The sequence below is a fragment of the Salvelinus alpinus genome, chromosome 6, assembly GCF_045679555.1.
Source record: "Salvelinus alpinus chromosome 6, SLU_Salpinus.1, whole genome shotgun sequence".
NCBI classification, from domain to species: Eukaryota; Metazoa; Chordata; class Actinopteri; order Salmoniformes; family Salmonidae; genus Salvelinus; species Salvelinus alpinus.
The window spans coordinates 38,976,499-38,990,913 of record NC_092091.1 but is presented as its reverse complement, the minus strand read 5'-3'; the positions used below and the strand labels follow the sequence as shown (position 1 = coordinate 38,990,913).

The window sequence follows — 14,415 nt, the reverse complement described above, 5'->3', positions numbered from 1 at the left end:
GATTTGTATGAACCACCTACGAAGTTAGTTTGAAATATCCGATTCCATGTGCGTTTTGGCTGTTCAGACTGCAGGAAAAAGCACAGATTTGAATCAGATATGCAAATAAATACAGTGGGGCAAAAAAGTATTTAGTCAGCCAGCAATTGTGCAAGTTCTCCCACTTAAAAAGATCAGAGAGGCCTGTAATTTTCATCATAGGTACACTTCAACTATGACAGACAAAATGAGAAAAAAAATTCCAGAAAATCACATTGTAGGATTTTTAATGAATTTATTTGCAAATTATGGTGGAAAATAAGTATTTGGTCACCTACAAACAAGCAAGATTTCTGGCTCTCACAGACCTGTAACTTCTTTAAGAGGCTCCTCTGTCCTCCACTCGTTACCTGTGTTAATGGCACCTGTTTGAACTTGTTATCAGTATAAAAGACACCTGTCCACAACCTCAAACAGTCACACTCCAAACTCCACTATGGCCAAGACCAAAGAGCTGTCAAAGGACACCAGAAACAAAATTGTAGACCTGCACCAGGCTGGGAAGACTGAATCTGCAATAGGTAAGCAGCTTGGTTTGAAGAAATCAACTGTGGGAGCAACTATTAGGAAATGGAAGACATACAAGACCACTGATAATCTCCCTCGATCTGGGGCTCCACGCAAGATCTCACCCCGTGGGGTCAAAATGATCACAAGAACGGTGAGCAAAAATCCCAGAACCACACGGGGGGACCTAGTGAATGACCTGCAGAGAGCTGGGACCAAAGTAACAAAGCCTACCATCAGTAACACACTACGCCGCCAGGGACTCAAATCCTGCAGTGCCAGACGTGTCCCCCTGCTTAAGCCAGTACATGTCCAGGCCCGTTTGAAGTTTGCTAGAGAGCATTTGGATGATCCAGAAGAAGATTGGGAGAATGTCATATGGTCAGATGAAACCAAAATAGAACTTTTTGGTAAAAACTCAACTCGTCGTGTTTGGAGGACAAAAAATGCTGAGTTGCATCCAAAGAACACCATACCTACTGTGAGGCATGGGGGTGGAAACATCATGCTTTGGGGCTGTTTTTCTGCAAACGGGCCAGGACGACTGATCCGTGTAAAGGACAGAATGAATGGGGCCATGTATCGTGAGATTTTGAGTGAAAACCTCCTTCCATCAGCAAGGGCATTGAAGATGAAACGTGGCTGGGTCTTTCAGCATGACAATGATCCCAAACACACCGCCCGGGCAACGAAGGAGTGGCTTCGTAAGAAGCATTTCAAGGTCCTGGAGTGGCCTAGCCAGTCTCCAGATCTCAACCCCATAGAAAATCTTTGGAGGGAGTTGAAAGTCCGTGTTGCCCAGCAACAGCCCCAAAACATCACTGCTCTAGAGGAGATCTGCATGGAGGAATGGGCCAAAATACCAGCAACAGTGTGTGAAAACCTTGTGAAGACTTACAGAAAACGTTTGACCTCTGTCATTGCCAACAAAGGGTATATAAGTATTGAGATAAACTTTTGTTATTGACCAAATACTTATTTTCCACCATAATTTGCAAATAAATTCATAAAAAATCCTACAATGTGATTTTCTGGATTTTTTCTCTCATTTTGTCTGCCATAGTTGAAGTGTACCTATGATGAAAATTACAGGCCTCTCATCTTTTTAAGTGGGAGAACTGACCAAATACTTTTTTGCCCCACTGTAGGTTTTGAGTCACTTCAAACTGCCAATGTGAACACAGCTTTATGGCGTTATCTGACAAAATCCATGAGTATGTCTCAAATGCCATCAATAATGTGAAAAATATCCCCGTTGCTCTTTCCTTCTTGAACAGGCACCATTTCTCTGTGAACAAACTCCTCCATACGGTAAAGACTGAATTCCCTGAGGATTTCTACCCTGTGTTTTATCTTGGTTTGGGATCCACTGTGGGGATATGACAAAAGGAGAAAGAGCATGCAGCAAAGCCCCACGGTTACACAGATTATGATAAGTATTAAGATGTTGTAGAACAATGAATAATCATTATGTTAGCAAGAGATGAGTTGACAGATAGGTGCTAAGGAATGGGCTGGGAAATCCCAGCCATTTTACCCATTCGTATAGCTATAACTTCTTCTACTGTTTGCCGTTTTGCTGTCAACTTTCAAAATAATTCACAAATTTAAAAAAATCTACATCCATAAGTGATCACCTCGCCTTGTTTGAATACAGAAATGCACACAATGTAAGAACAGTTGATTTGATAAAGGGGTCCAGAGCATTCTCTTAATAAAGAGAATGACTGATATATCTTGTAGGAGCATGCCGCTACCTCATACATCTAGGGGATACATTTGACCCTTTATTTCCTACCATTGTTCCCCACGTGGCTGCATACATGTATTAATACTCAGAGAGACAGACAAGAAACTAGTTAAAGTGCACCAAAAGCTCTTTATTATTAACCGTGTGACACAAACAGCAGCAAGGGACGGACTGGGAACATGGCTACGTCCCACATGACACGCTATTCTCTATATAGTGCGCTACCTTTGAACAGCTCATAGGGCTTAAGGTAGAGCACTACAGAGTGAATGGAGTGGGACGGGCCCAATGAAGAGGGAGGTCGGAATCAGATCTTGTTGAAAGCTGCTACGTCAACACTCTGGACCTGCAGAACAAGAGACTAGAGATAACATTTATCAAAATAAAGTACATAACCATTTCTAATTTGGGAATGCTAACCTGTACAAAGTGTCAGTTACATTTTTATATTTCATTGTGGACCCCCGAAGGATTACGTGTGTGTGTGCTGTACTCACAAAGTCCTCGAACTTTGTAATCTCCTCCTCTAGCAGGTCTGTCCCGACCTTGTCGTCCTCGACAACACACTGGATCTGTAGCTTCCGGATACCATAACCCACAGGAACCAGCTTAGACTGACCCCAAAGTAGACCGTCAGCGACAACAGACCTCACACATTCCTCCAGCTTAGCCATGTCTGTCTCATCATCCCACTGTAAGAGAGGGGAGGGAGGGAGGTGGGGTATAGAGAGAGGGCAGGGGAGAGAGGGATGGGGAGATAGTAATGTCAGGAACACAAACACACAGAGGAAGAGACCAAAATTCCATTCATATTTTTTTTTTTAAATACAGTATAGTGATTGGAGAAAGTATTAGGAAAAGCCCGGGGTCTATGTGACATACAGGCTTGACGTCCAATAGGATGGAGGACTTTGCGATGAGGGTGGGTTTCTTTGCCTTCTTCTCTGCATACTCGTTCAGCCTCTGCTCTTTGATTCGCTCAGCCTCCGCATCCTCCTCTTCATCGCTGCCGAACAAGTCCATATCATCATCTTCATCCTCCACTGGGGGGCTGGTCTTCTGCTGCTGGACAGAGGTTCCCTGAAGAGAAGAGGTGGTTGAAATACACACACATATATTGTACCAGACATATATTGTACCAGACATAAACTATGAAATAACACATTTCATATTTGAGATTCTTCAAAGTAGCCACCCTTTGCCTTGATGGCAGCTTTGCACACTCTTTGCATTCCCTCAACCAGCTTCATGAGGTAGTCACCTGGAATGCATTTCAATTAACAGGTGTGCCTTGTTAAAAGTTAATTTGTGGAATTTCTTTCCTTCTTAATGCATTTGAGCCAATCAGTTATGTTGTGACAATGTAGGGGTGGTATACACAAAATAGCTCTAGTTGGTAAAAGATCAAGTTCATATTATGGCAAGGACAGCTCAAATAAGCAAAGAGAAACCACAGTGCATCCCTACTTTAAGACATGAAGGTCAGTCAATCTGGAAAATTTCAAGACCTTTGAAAGATTCTTCAAGTCCAGTCGCAAAAACCATCAAGCACTATGATGAAACTGGCTCTCATGAGGACCGCCACAGGAAAGGAAGAGTTACCTCTGCTGCAGAGGATAAGTTCATTAGAGTTACCAGCCTCAGAAATTGTAGCCCAAATAAATGCTTCAGAGTTCAAGTAACAAACACATCTCAACATCAACTGTTGAGATGTATACGTCAGGCCTTCATGGTCAATTGCTGCAAAGAAACCACTACTAAAGGACACCAATAAGAAGAAGAGACTTGCTTGGGCCAAGAAACACGAGCAATGGACATTAGACCTGTGGAAATCTGTCCTTTGGTCTGATGAGTCCATATTTGAGAATTTTGGGTCCAACCGCTGTGTCTTTGAAATACACAAAGTAGGTGAACGGATGATCTCTGCATGTGTGGTTGCCACCGTGAAGCATGGAGAAGGAGGTGTGATGGTGCTTTGCTGGTGACACTGTCAGTGATTTATTTAGAATTCAAGGCACACTTAACCAGCATGGCTATCACAGCATTCTGCAGTGATACGTCATCCCATCTGGTTTGCACTTAGTGGGACTATCATTTGTTTTTCAACAGAACAATGACCCAACACACCTCCAGGCTGTGTAAGGGCTATTTGACCAAGAAGGAGAGTGATGGAGTGCTGCATCCGATGACCTGGCCTCCACAATTACATGACCTCAACCCAATTGATATGGTTTGGGATGAGTTGGACCACAGCGTGAACGAAAAGCAGCCAACAAGTGCTCAGCATATGACTGTTGGAAAGGCATTCCGGGTGAAGCCAAGAGTGTGCAAAGCTGTCATCAAGGCAAAGGGTGGCTACTTTGAAGAATCTAAAATATAATTAGATTTGTTGAATACTTTTTGGGTTACTACTTGATTCCATATGTGTAATTTCATAGTTTCAATGTCTTCACTATTATTCTACAATGTAGAAAATAGTAAGAAATACATTTAAAAAACCTTGAAGGTGTGTCCAAACTTTTGACTGGTACCACACACACACGGGTAGACATATGAACATAATAAAAATATATGCAGCTTTGTGTGACGTCAGAAGATTCAGTCTGCACTCAAAATACTCCATGGCTACTTGTCTCGTAAGAATGACATCTGTCGAAAGATACTGGCCACTTAGCAGATTATTTTATTCAAAGCGACAGACAGTGAGTGCATGCATTTTTAGTATGTGTATGCGATGGCATTGCGCACACCATGCTCTTCCCGACTAAGCCACATAGGACCAGAGCGAGGGACTTACGTTTGTACAGGGGGCTGCAGAGACTGGGGCTGCAGCTGGTGACGGTGATTTCTCCAGCACCGCTACCCGACGCTCCAATTTAGACAGAGCCAACCGCAGGTCTTCCACCACTTAAACACACACAAAGGAAGTCAGTAAGATTACAGATGAGTTATAACATCTGTAATACAGATTAGACATTCTGTATACAGATAGGGAAACAAACACCTTTCAGTAACATTACAGAAGGGTAATTTGATCTCTAAACATGTGGACACACATACATACACTGAACAAAAATATGAAAACCCAACATGCGACAATTGCACCGATTTTACTGAGTTACAGTTCATATAAGGAAATCAGTCAATTTTAATGAATTCATTAGGCCCTAATCTATGGATTTCACATGACTGGGCAGGGGTGCAGCCACAGGTAGGCCTGGGAGGGCATAGGCCCACACACTTGGGAGCCAGGCCCAGCCAATCAGAATAGTTTTTTCCCCACAAAGGGGCTTTATTAGTCAAAAATACTCCTCAGTTTCATCAGCTGTCTGGTCTCAGACGATCCCGCAGGTGAAGAAGCCGATTGTGGAGGTCCTGGGCTGGCGTGGTTACAGTCTGTGGTTGAGAGGCGGGTTGGATGTACTGCCAAATTCTCTAAAACCACGTTGGAGGCGGCGTATGGTAGAGAAATTAACATTCCATTCTCTGGCAACAGCTCTGGTGGACATTCCTGCAGTCAGCATGCCAATTGCACGCTCCCTCAACTTGAGACATCCGTGGCATTGTGTTGAAACCAAACTGCACATTTTAGTGGCCGTTTGTTGTCCCCAGCACAAGGTGCACCTGTATTGATTAGTGATGCACCGATATTACATTTTTGGCCGATACCAATATCCGATATTTTCCTTGCTAAAATAAAAACGATACCCGATATTTTGAATTTTAGCTGCCTTTTAAGCATTCTAGCAGTTAATAGTTAACACACACACGGATGCAGCGGTCTAAGGCACTGCATCTCAGTGCAAGAGACATCACTACAGTCCCTGGTTTCGAATCCAGGCTGCATCACATCCGACCGTGATTGGGAGACCCATAGGGCGGCGCACAATTGGTCTAGCGTCATCTGCGCCGTCATTGTAAATAATAATTAGTTCTTAACTGACTTGCCTAGTTAAATAAAAGGTAAAAGTAATTTTGTTGGCATTTACGTATGTCCACATTACCAGTAAAACATAATCAAAACCTATTTCTTTCACTTACTTGCTGTGCTGTTTCGTGGTTCATTTGTTCAGTCGTTTCATTCTCAACCAGGATTTCTATGGAATGCCGTTTGGGTCTTTGCGTCTCAAAAAAGATACACGTCAAATAAAACTATTTGACGTGTCCAATAACAACAATCTGTTTCAGTAGCTATAGTTAGCTAGCTAACTATATAGCTAGGTGTCATCTAAAATAACCCTAATTCATATGACAGTTCTTATTTGATTAATGGTGGTCAGACCCATCTGTGTGGAGCTAGCCACAATAAGGATTACGCACAATAGTGGACTTTGCGGTTAGCCTTCAAAATAAAAGTATGGCATAAATCTACTATTTGTATTCAATTTCAATAGGCGAACAACAAGTGGCAACCTAGCTAATACTTACTCACAAGGATTCCTAAATCATTGCTAAGAATAATGAAAATGACTTCAGTTTCTACTGGTCATTGTTTTCAGGCTGGTTGTATTGGTGCTAGCTAGGTACCAAGCTAAAGCTAGCTATCCCAGAAGTTGGGGTTGAACAATTGATGCTTTATTACCAACGCAGTATTGTAAACACATCGTTCGTGGCCGGAGTTTGCAGACTTTTGTACAGCTTTGACAGTGCTACTGTATCTTTTTTGACACGCAAAGACCCAAATGGCGTTCCATAGTATGTATGTCGTGAAGCTAATAGCAGTGATGCTATTACTGTGTAACTCCGGTAGGGCAACATCTGAAAAATAGCACACTTGGTAGTGTGTACCGGTGCTCGACCAGTCAGCGAAAACCAACATCACCCACGACAGAGAACGGTTGCTTGTCAAGGGCAACGTACTCTTTCAAATGACTGCTCGACTTGTTGACTGCTCGATCCACAAAGGAGACATTGTGTGGGCTAGGTTAGGAATGCTGTGTTGCACGTTTAGCGTAAAATTTGACATGGCGTTATTACGTCATGTACCTAAGCTAAATAGGTATGCACGGTAGCTTTGACATCGGTTTTTAACATCGGTGTTAAACTAGACATCGGGCCGATGTTGATGTCGGTATTTTTAGCTAATATCGGTCGATTCCGATATGTTCACTAGTATATCATGCATCCCTAGTAATGATCATGCTGTTCAATCAGCTTCTTGATACGCCACACCTGTCAGGTGGATGGATCATCTTGGCAAAGGAGAAATGCTCACTAACAGGGATGTAAACAAAGTTGTGGACAACATTTTTATGTGTATGGAACATTTTGGGGATCTTCCATTTCAACTCATGACACATGGGACCAAAACTTTAAAATGTTGCGTTTATATTTTTGTTCAGTATACACACACACACACCTTGGTTCAGACTGTGGTTCTCTAGCTCCAGACTCTTAATCCGTGTGATGAGTTCGCCTTGATCTCCTGCCCCATTAGCTGCACTCTGAACACACACACACGAAAGAGTGTCAGCATGTCACTATAAGCATATCACCAGCAAACTCTAGTGGCTAAACTCAGGTACCACCACAACCAGTTAAATTGAGGAGACAGGGAAGACATGAAGAGAATGAGCAACACATATCACCTGTACACATAAATAACCACCATCACCTAGAGGCACAGATTGGACAACGACAGCTACAATTGCAGCTCATGCAAAGCGGTCTCACTCAGGAATAAAAAGTACTTTAGAGTCTGTGGTCATGGTGATGATCAGAGGAAAGTTTCAGGAAATCCAGGTAACCCCTCTGGAGCATTATACATGGGAGGTGTCCAAATATTAGAATCCTGAAGTTGACCAATCACAACTCTTCAAAAACCAAAGAAACAAGTGTCCATCTCAGCACCACCTAGAGAGAGAGTAAGCTCAGTGGAGGGTGGACAAGGACAGGGCAGACTATGGAGACAGATAGAGAGAGAAGCAGACCCATCATACAGGGAGAATGGAGGAGGGTGGTTGGGTTTGTTTGTTTGTGTGAGTGTGTGTGTGCACAAGTCTGTGACATTGCTCTTAGTGGGGGGGGGGGTCTAGCTACTGTCACACAGGGTGGGACACTTACGGGATGGGGGTTCTGGGGTTGATCAAAGCCTCTGCTAGGTAACAGCGAATTCTTCAGCTGGGGTGCAGGGAGGGAAGGAGGAAGGGAAAGAGGGAGAGAGTTGAATGAGTTTGGAGATGCAGAAGGGACACTAGCAGAAAGAGAGAGAAAGCTATAAAAGAGGATCAGGCAAAGTTAAAGTATACCCAGGGTTGGTCTAAAGAGGAATCAGAGAAATTAAGGGCTAGCCAGCAATGCAATAAATCATGCTTTCGGGAAGAAATAAAATGAAATCTTGCTTCATGAATACGACCCAGGGTATTCAATGCTCTTAGCAGCAGTTCAGGGTCAAGGTATCCACACCTTGCTTTTCCCTGTGACATGTAGCCTTAGCCATGTGGTCACATATAGCTGGTTCAGCCTAGCTTACACGTTTGTGTGTGTGTGTGTGTGTCTTTGACCATGTAACAGAAACTAAACATACAGGGACTGCTGTAGAAAACTAGCCGGCTGGCTAAAACTGGCATATTTACAGTAATGGTGTGCACTGTCCCTGTAAAACGTAATTTAATAAAGTATCTTACTTTCAGTGCAGCTTTAAAAACAGATCATGTGAGATATATGGGTTGTATGAAGGCTCGGATGGGTTTATATTATACTCACTCCTGCTAGGGACTTCTGGATGTTCTCTCTGGCCCGGGCTATGTCCTGCAGGATGGTGTTGGCTCCCAGCTCCTATAGGGCACAGTACAGGAGACCAGGTCTGACAGGATGTAGGCATACACACACCAGAAACGTATCAAGTTAAGTACAGCGAAACGCCTTTCTTGCTTCCCAACAATGCGGTAATCGATATCAGGTGGCGACACGTGTGAGGAAAAGACAGACAATGTGGGGGAGAGCATTGGCACACACATACACCCAAACTAAAGAGATGCTCTACCTACCTGTGCTGGGTGTGAGGTGCTGTTAATGCGTTCGTAGAAGTGTCTCTCCGCATCATCATAGCGAGGCTTATCAAACCAGATCTTTTCCTGGACAAAGTAGTCTACTGCTGAACTCATGGTGCTACACGGACAGAGAGAGAGAGAGGGACAGAGAGGAGGCAGAGAGAGAGAGAGGGACAGAAAGAGGATAACAAATGGTTAGTAAAGTAACATTCAGTCCATCAGAAAGCTTGTGTCCCTCTGTTTTAACCATCTGTGTCCCACTATTTACAGACAAGACCACTTCTCTTTCCCAGTCACCCCCACACTAACATCATCCTTAGAAGTAAGCTACATCTTTGAAAACCACTAACATTGAGTAAAATAAATCAAGCATGCAAAAAATAAATGGAAAAGGATAACCTCTAAAACCAAATAAAACAACAAAGTGACAAATGAGCAAGCAAAACACAAAGTTAAATAAATTATGTGAAACAAGCAAATGAACCAAATCAAGACACAGACAACACTAAAAAGGAGAAAAAAAATAAGGGGGAATAAAGGAGAAAGAGTAAATGAAGCTGGCTGTGTTTGTAGAGGTCCAGTCTCCTGGGATGGGTCATACTTGTCCCTCAGAGGGCCGATGCAGGCGACCGATGGCGGTTGTGGTAACAATGTTGCCGACACCACAGCATCTTCTTGCCCACGAGCCCCCTCCTCTCTGTCTGCTACTGTTGACTCAGCAGGTACAATCTGGCAGTAACTGTAGAAACGGCTCTCTGCAGCCTCGTAGCGTCTCTGGTCCAGCCAAACCCTCTCGCTGTCTGGATGCAGGAAGTAACAGACTCCTCCCATCGACATGGCCACACCTTCCTCCTCTGTGACGTCAGCAGGCTCCTCCTCCTCCTGAATGGTGCGCAGAGCGTGGAAGACTTCGAGCTTCCCCTGTGAGACCACGGCTTCTTCTTCTACCACTTCTTCTTCCTCCTCCTCCTCTTCTTCAACAAGACTCTGTGGGTGGTCTCCACTACCTCTGGAGGTTGAGGGAGCGTTGGGGTTGGTACGTGAGGTGGAAGCTCCACCACCCAGGTTGTTGCCGGTGGGAGAGCGGTTGTTTCCATAGAGGCTCTGGTAGAAGGCTGCCTCGGCCCGGTCGTAGAGAGGTTTCTCCAGCCACACGTCCCTCAGCAGCTCCATGGGGAGACAGGGGAGCCCATTCACTGGCTGGCCAGGGGCCGGGGTCAGTGGGGATGTGGAGGCTGCCTGGGGGGTCTGGGCCAGGGACAGGTACCCCTCGTCTGGCGTGGCTGGTGTGCTGGGGCTGTTGGCAGGGAGGGCTAGGAAATCTGGGGCTGCTGGCTGCAGGGGCTCTGCAACAATGCTATGCTCTTTGGCGACTATGGGTGGATGGTTGCTGGGGTGGTTCGGGGCTTGGGGTGATAGTGAGGGTTGAGGGGAGGTGGGGTGGTTGTCAGTAGTCAGGGTTGGGGGTGAGCCGCTGGGCCGTGTCATCGCCCCGTTGGCAGAGTGTGCCAACCAGCACTGATACAGACTCTCAGCCTGCTCATATACACTGCGGTCAAACCACACTGAACCACACTCAGACCGCAGGCCGAGCAGGACCGCGCCAGGGGAGTCAGGAGCAGGGTTGGGAGAGGTACGGCTACTGCCCCCCTGGCAAAGCTGGGGCTCCTCCCCTTTCTCCTGGCCAGGTGGTGGTGGTGGCAGCTGAGTCACCATGGCAACAGGAGCCGGGCGGTTATCGGGTTGAGCGGAGCGTTTACGACGGCGACGCCTCTTCCCACTGCGTTTCCCATTGCCGTCTCCGTTCACGCTGCTACTCTCTGGGGAGGACGAAGCGGCACCACCCCCGTTCCTCTGACCTCCCTCCACTGCCAACTCGGTGGTACAGTCCACCTGGCAGCGTCTGGAAGGGAGATCAGGATCGGACTGGTCCATTGCTGAACACAAGGGGTTCCTCTGAGGCATCATCTTTGATCCGAAGCAGAGAAAGAGAGTGACAGGGACAGGCTAGAGGGTTAGTTACACAGAGAGGAATTTAGAGAGACAGATAGATTATATGTCTTTTAAATATCTTATAATTTTAGTATCTTTGTAAATTTTACTTACAAAGCAACTTTCAGTTTAACAGAGCTAAGAGAGAATTCAACAGACCAATCCCAGAATGCTTTTAGGCATGCAGGAAAGGAAGAGAGCGGAAAAGAAAGTGAAAAGAACCAGATCAAGCAGACCAATAGATTATGAAAAATGAACTGAACGATGGATGATGTCCACTTCACTGGTTGTGTTTGAAGAACACAAACAAGAGAAAAAAAGTATTCAAAGTGTACACTAAGTAACATAGGCTAGTGCCTCTTTCACAAGTTTTACTCCCATTTCCTGCCTTCTGAACACAACTCCTGATGTCCAATGTTACAATCTGGAGTTCTTGTGATTCTCATACTTCAGAGGCTACCCATAGTAGATAAACACCCCTTTAACCAGCATGTCTCTGGACTACTTCTATTCAGGTCTACACGGGAGGTAGAGGACACAACATTGTATCTTTCCCATTATGGAGTCTGTGAGAAAATGGGCAGCGCCATTGAGGCCAGCTCCATTTTGAAGTAGTCAATTTTCTTATTTTATTACTTCTATGAGTTGGTAAACAAACTGAAAGGGTGCATACTGCCACCTGGAGTGTGTTGCTTGAACAGGTATTGGGCCAAGGTTGACGATTTACTGCCACCTGCAGTTATGTAATGCTTGCTCATTTTACGTATTTGTTTTACCCTTATTTTACCAGGTAAATTGAGAGAGAACACATTCTCATTTACAGCAACGACCTGGGGAATAGTTACAGGGGAGAGGAGGGGGGATGAATGAGCCAATTGGAGTATAATTCATTGGCTGAGTCCTACTGATGACCTGGATGGAATTATGTGATGCCTCCTTAACCGATAGAAAGTCCCACCCAGTTGACTACTTCGAAATGGTGAAACTGTAAAGACGACTATCACAAGCAAATGCCAATAATGACAGCATATATCAACATGCAAATTCTGCATGCAAACTGAAAAGGTTTCTGCATAACCTTAAAGGGCAAAACGTGTAATATGATCACTCAGCAAGGTTACTGGGCGGCCTTGGAGAATGAATGACGTGTTGTGTAGTGGTGAATGGTGATAACAGTAACAGCACTGGCATGCTCAGTCAGAACTAATGCAGGTAAGACCAACTCGCACTGTGGAGCGGACCAAGTGGCACCCTATTCCGTTTATAGTGCTAGAGCTCTGGTCAAAAGTAGTGTACTATAAAGGGAATAGGGTGCAATGTGGGACAAATCCTGTGTGTTCTGTGTACACAGCATAGAAAGAGAATCATAGATGCTATACAGTATGTCTACACAACATAACCTGCCACAGTCATTAGCAGTGTGGGATGCAGCTGTGGTTTTGATGAAGGAGGACGGTCCATGCATCATTCATGATTCATACAGTAGCATTGTGAAACAGGAAATACATTTCCTTATACCGATTTCCATGTTTTTCCCCCCAATTGTTTTTAGGCCTACTAATATCAAACTTGGCTGTAGGATACTATTGCTGAGCAATGTGCTTTAAATTACATTTAAAAATATTTGTTTATTGTCACAATTATTCAAATCATGATGAATTCACCATTCAGAAAATGATTTTGTGCATGACAGGTGTGTGTATAGTTGGCCTATATGAAACCCTATGTAAACTCACCTTCCTTGGTGAGCATAAGACCAAAAACGGTCGTGATTAGATTAGAATGTTCAACATGTTCATCCATTCAGCAGCCGCCAGCCATGAACAAACAAACAAACATTATAGCCTAATACGCCATACAGACCTACCGGAAAACCAACACTTTTGGGAATAGGGTACAGTATAGGCGTGTACAGTGTGTTTACAGTAGCCTAAATGGTGGCAGCTTCATAAGTAGTCTAAAGTGCCTTCACTTCCTTTTGGATCCTCCCCATGGAGCATGCAAGAGCAACGTGTTAAAGAGGAAATCTAAGGTATTCATTCAATGCCTGCCTTTGGAGTGGGGCCATGTGGGGGTGGGAAAGGCTATAAAGACTGCATCGTTGCAACGAAAACGTTTAGATGTGTATGTCATTAGAGGAATAATCAATAGCCTAAACCACATTTTACTAATGTTAGGCTACACGTCGCAATCATACTCACTTTTCCAATTCTTGAGAACATAGAAAAGGGGACAGAGGCATACTATTAGAGGTTGTCGTATTGTAAACAGTGACAAGACACAGTAATACATTATAGCTTGTTATTAGCTGACTAACAGCAACATTGTATCAACCGCGGAGCTATTCCTTTGTTTGATCAGTGTTAACGTTACAATGCAACTATTTCAGGTCACCAGCTCGCACTGCCACTGCAGTGTCGACATCTTCAATCGCTCTCAAGATATCGAGGCAGGTTGTGACAAATTAAAGCCTTAATACACATCTATATTCATTAGCAACGAATTCGCTGAAAATGTTGGATTATTTTAATATGTTTCCTAAATATCTCCGTTTACGTAGACATTCATTTTTAGCCGGTCGGCCCCGTCTTGGGCGCCCATTATGGCTTCACGACATTTCTCTTTCCTTAACCATTCACATTATTTCTCCCTCCCACCAAACAAGTTGACTAACGACTCACATGTTAATTTCTCGAGAATCCCCGGCTCGAAAAGCGAACTGTCAGTTACTTACTGTTCTGTATGTCGGTGGTTAACCGGGCCGGTGGTCCTCGTGCGATTGTTCAGCTGGGAGCCTAGAACAGAAAGAGTGACGAGTGGGAAAATAAAATGCGTGTGAACCGAAGGGGAGGGGGAAAGGGCCCTGTTTTTTTAAACACCCGGTTGTTTTAAACGCTGAAAATAGTATTTTTTTATCCACATATTATGAATGTCCAGAACAGTGTATTAATGATTTTGTTTTTAATTATTTTTGTCCATCAGTTTTATTTAGGGTTGGTATGTTCCCACTGCACTTGCTCATGACAGAATCAAGAACTAAATCATTAATTATTTCGCCAGCAGGCTGAATTCATTGCCATCGTTTGTCACCACCTTTCAAAGTGTGGCATTATGGTTATAAAAATTTTCAGACTT

At 44.2% G+C, this 14,415-nt stretch overlaps 1 protein-coding gene across 3 annotated transcripts; it reads right to left on the bottom strand.

Annotated features, from left to right (window-relative positions):
* Positions 1-2,405: 2,405 nt before the first annotated feature.
* Positions 2,406-14,148, bottom strand: LOC139578663 (elongation factor 1-delta-like). 3 transcript variants are annotated; one of them, XM_071406581.1, is made up of 9 exons: positions 9,890-11,256; positions 9,286-9,406; positions 9,002-9,073; positions 8,360-8,416; positions 7,656-7,740; positions 5,094-5,203; positions 3,179-3,376; positions 2,794-2,988; positions 2,406-2,642 (listed from the first exon to the last, which is right to left on the bottom strand). In XM_071406581.1, the coding sequence occupies exons 1-9, from the start codon at positions 11,254-11,256 to the stop codon at positions 2,604-2,606; spliced, it is 2,244 nt and encodes a 747-aa protein (XP_071262682.1). In that variant the 3' UTR covers positions 2,406-2,603. The 3 variants fall into 3 exon arrangements, with proteins under 3 accessions (XP_071262682.1, XP_071262684.1, XP_071262683.1); XM_071406583.1 differs by lacking the exons at positions 8,360-8,416; positions 9,890-11,256 and adding an exon at positions 14,015-14,148; XM_071406582.1 differs by lacking the exon at positions 8,360-8,416 and having other exon boundaries at positions 9,890-11,271.
* Between the last annotated feature and the right edge of the window lie 267 nt (positions 14,149-14,415).

Bases quoted from the DNA above. Each gene is read 5' to 3' on its own strand.
- LOC139578663 (XM_071406581.1), bottom strand. From the start codon at position 11,256: ATGATGCCTCAGAGGAACCCCTTGTGTTCAGCAATGGACCAGTCCGAT. The intron at 9,074-9,285 runs GTAGGTAGAGCA...TGTGCCCTATAG, and splicing joins GCACCTCACACCCAGCACAG to GAGCTGGGAGCCAACACCAT. The intron at 2,643-2,793 runs GTGAGTACAGCA...CTTGTTCTGCAG, and splicing joins TTACAAAGTTCGAGGACTTT to GTCCAGAGTGTTGACGTAGC.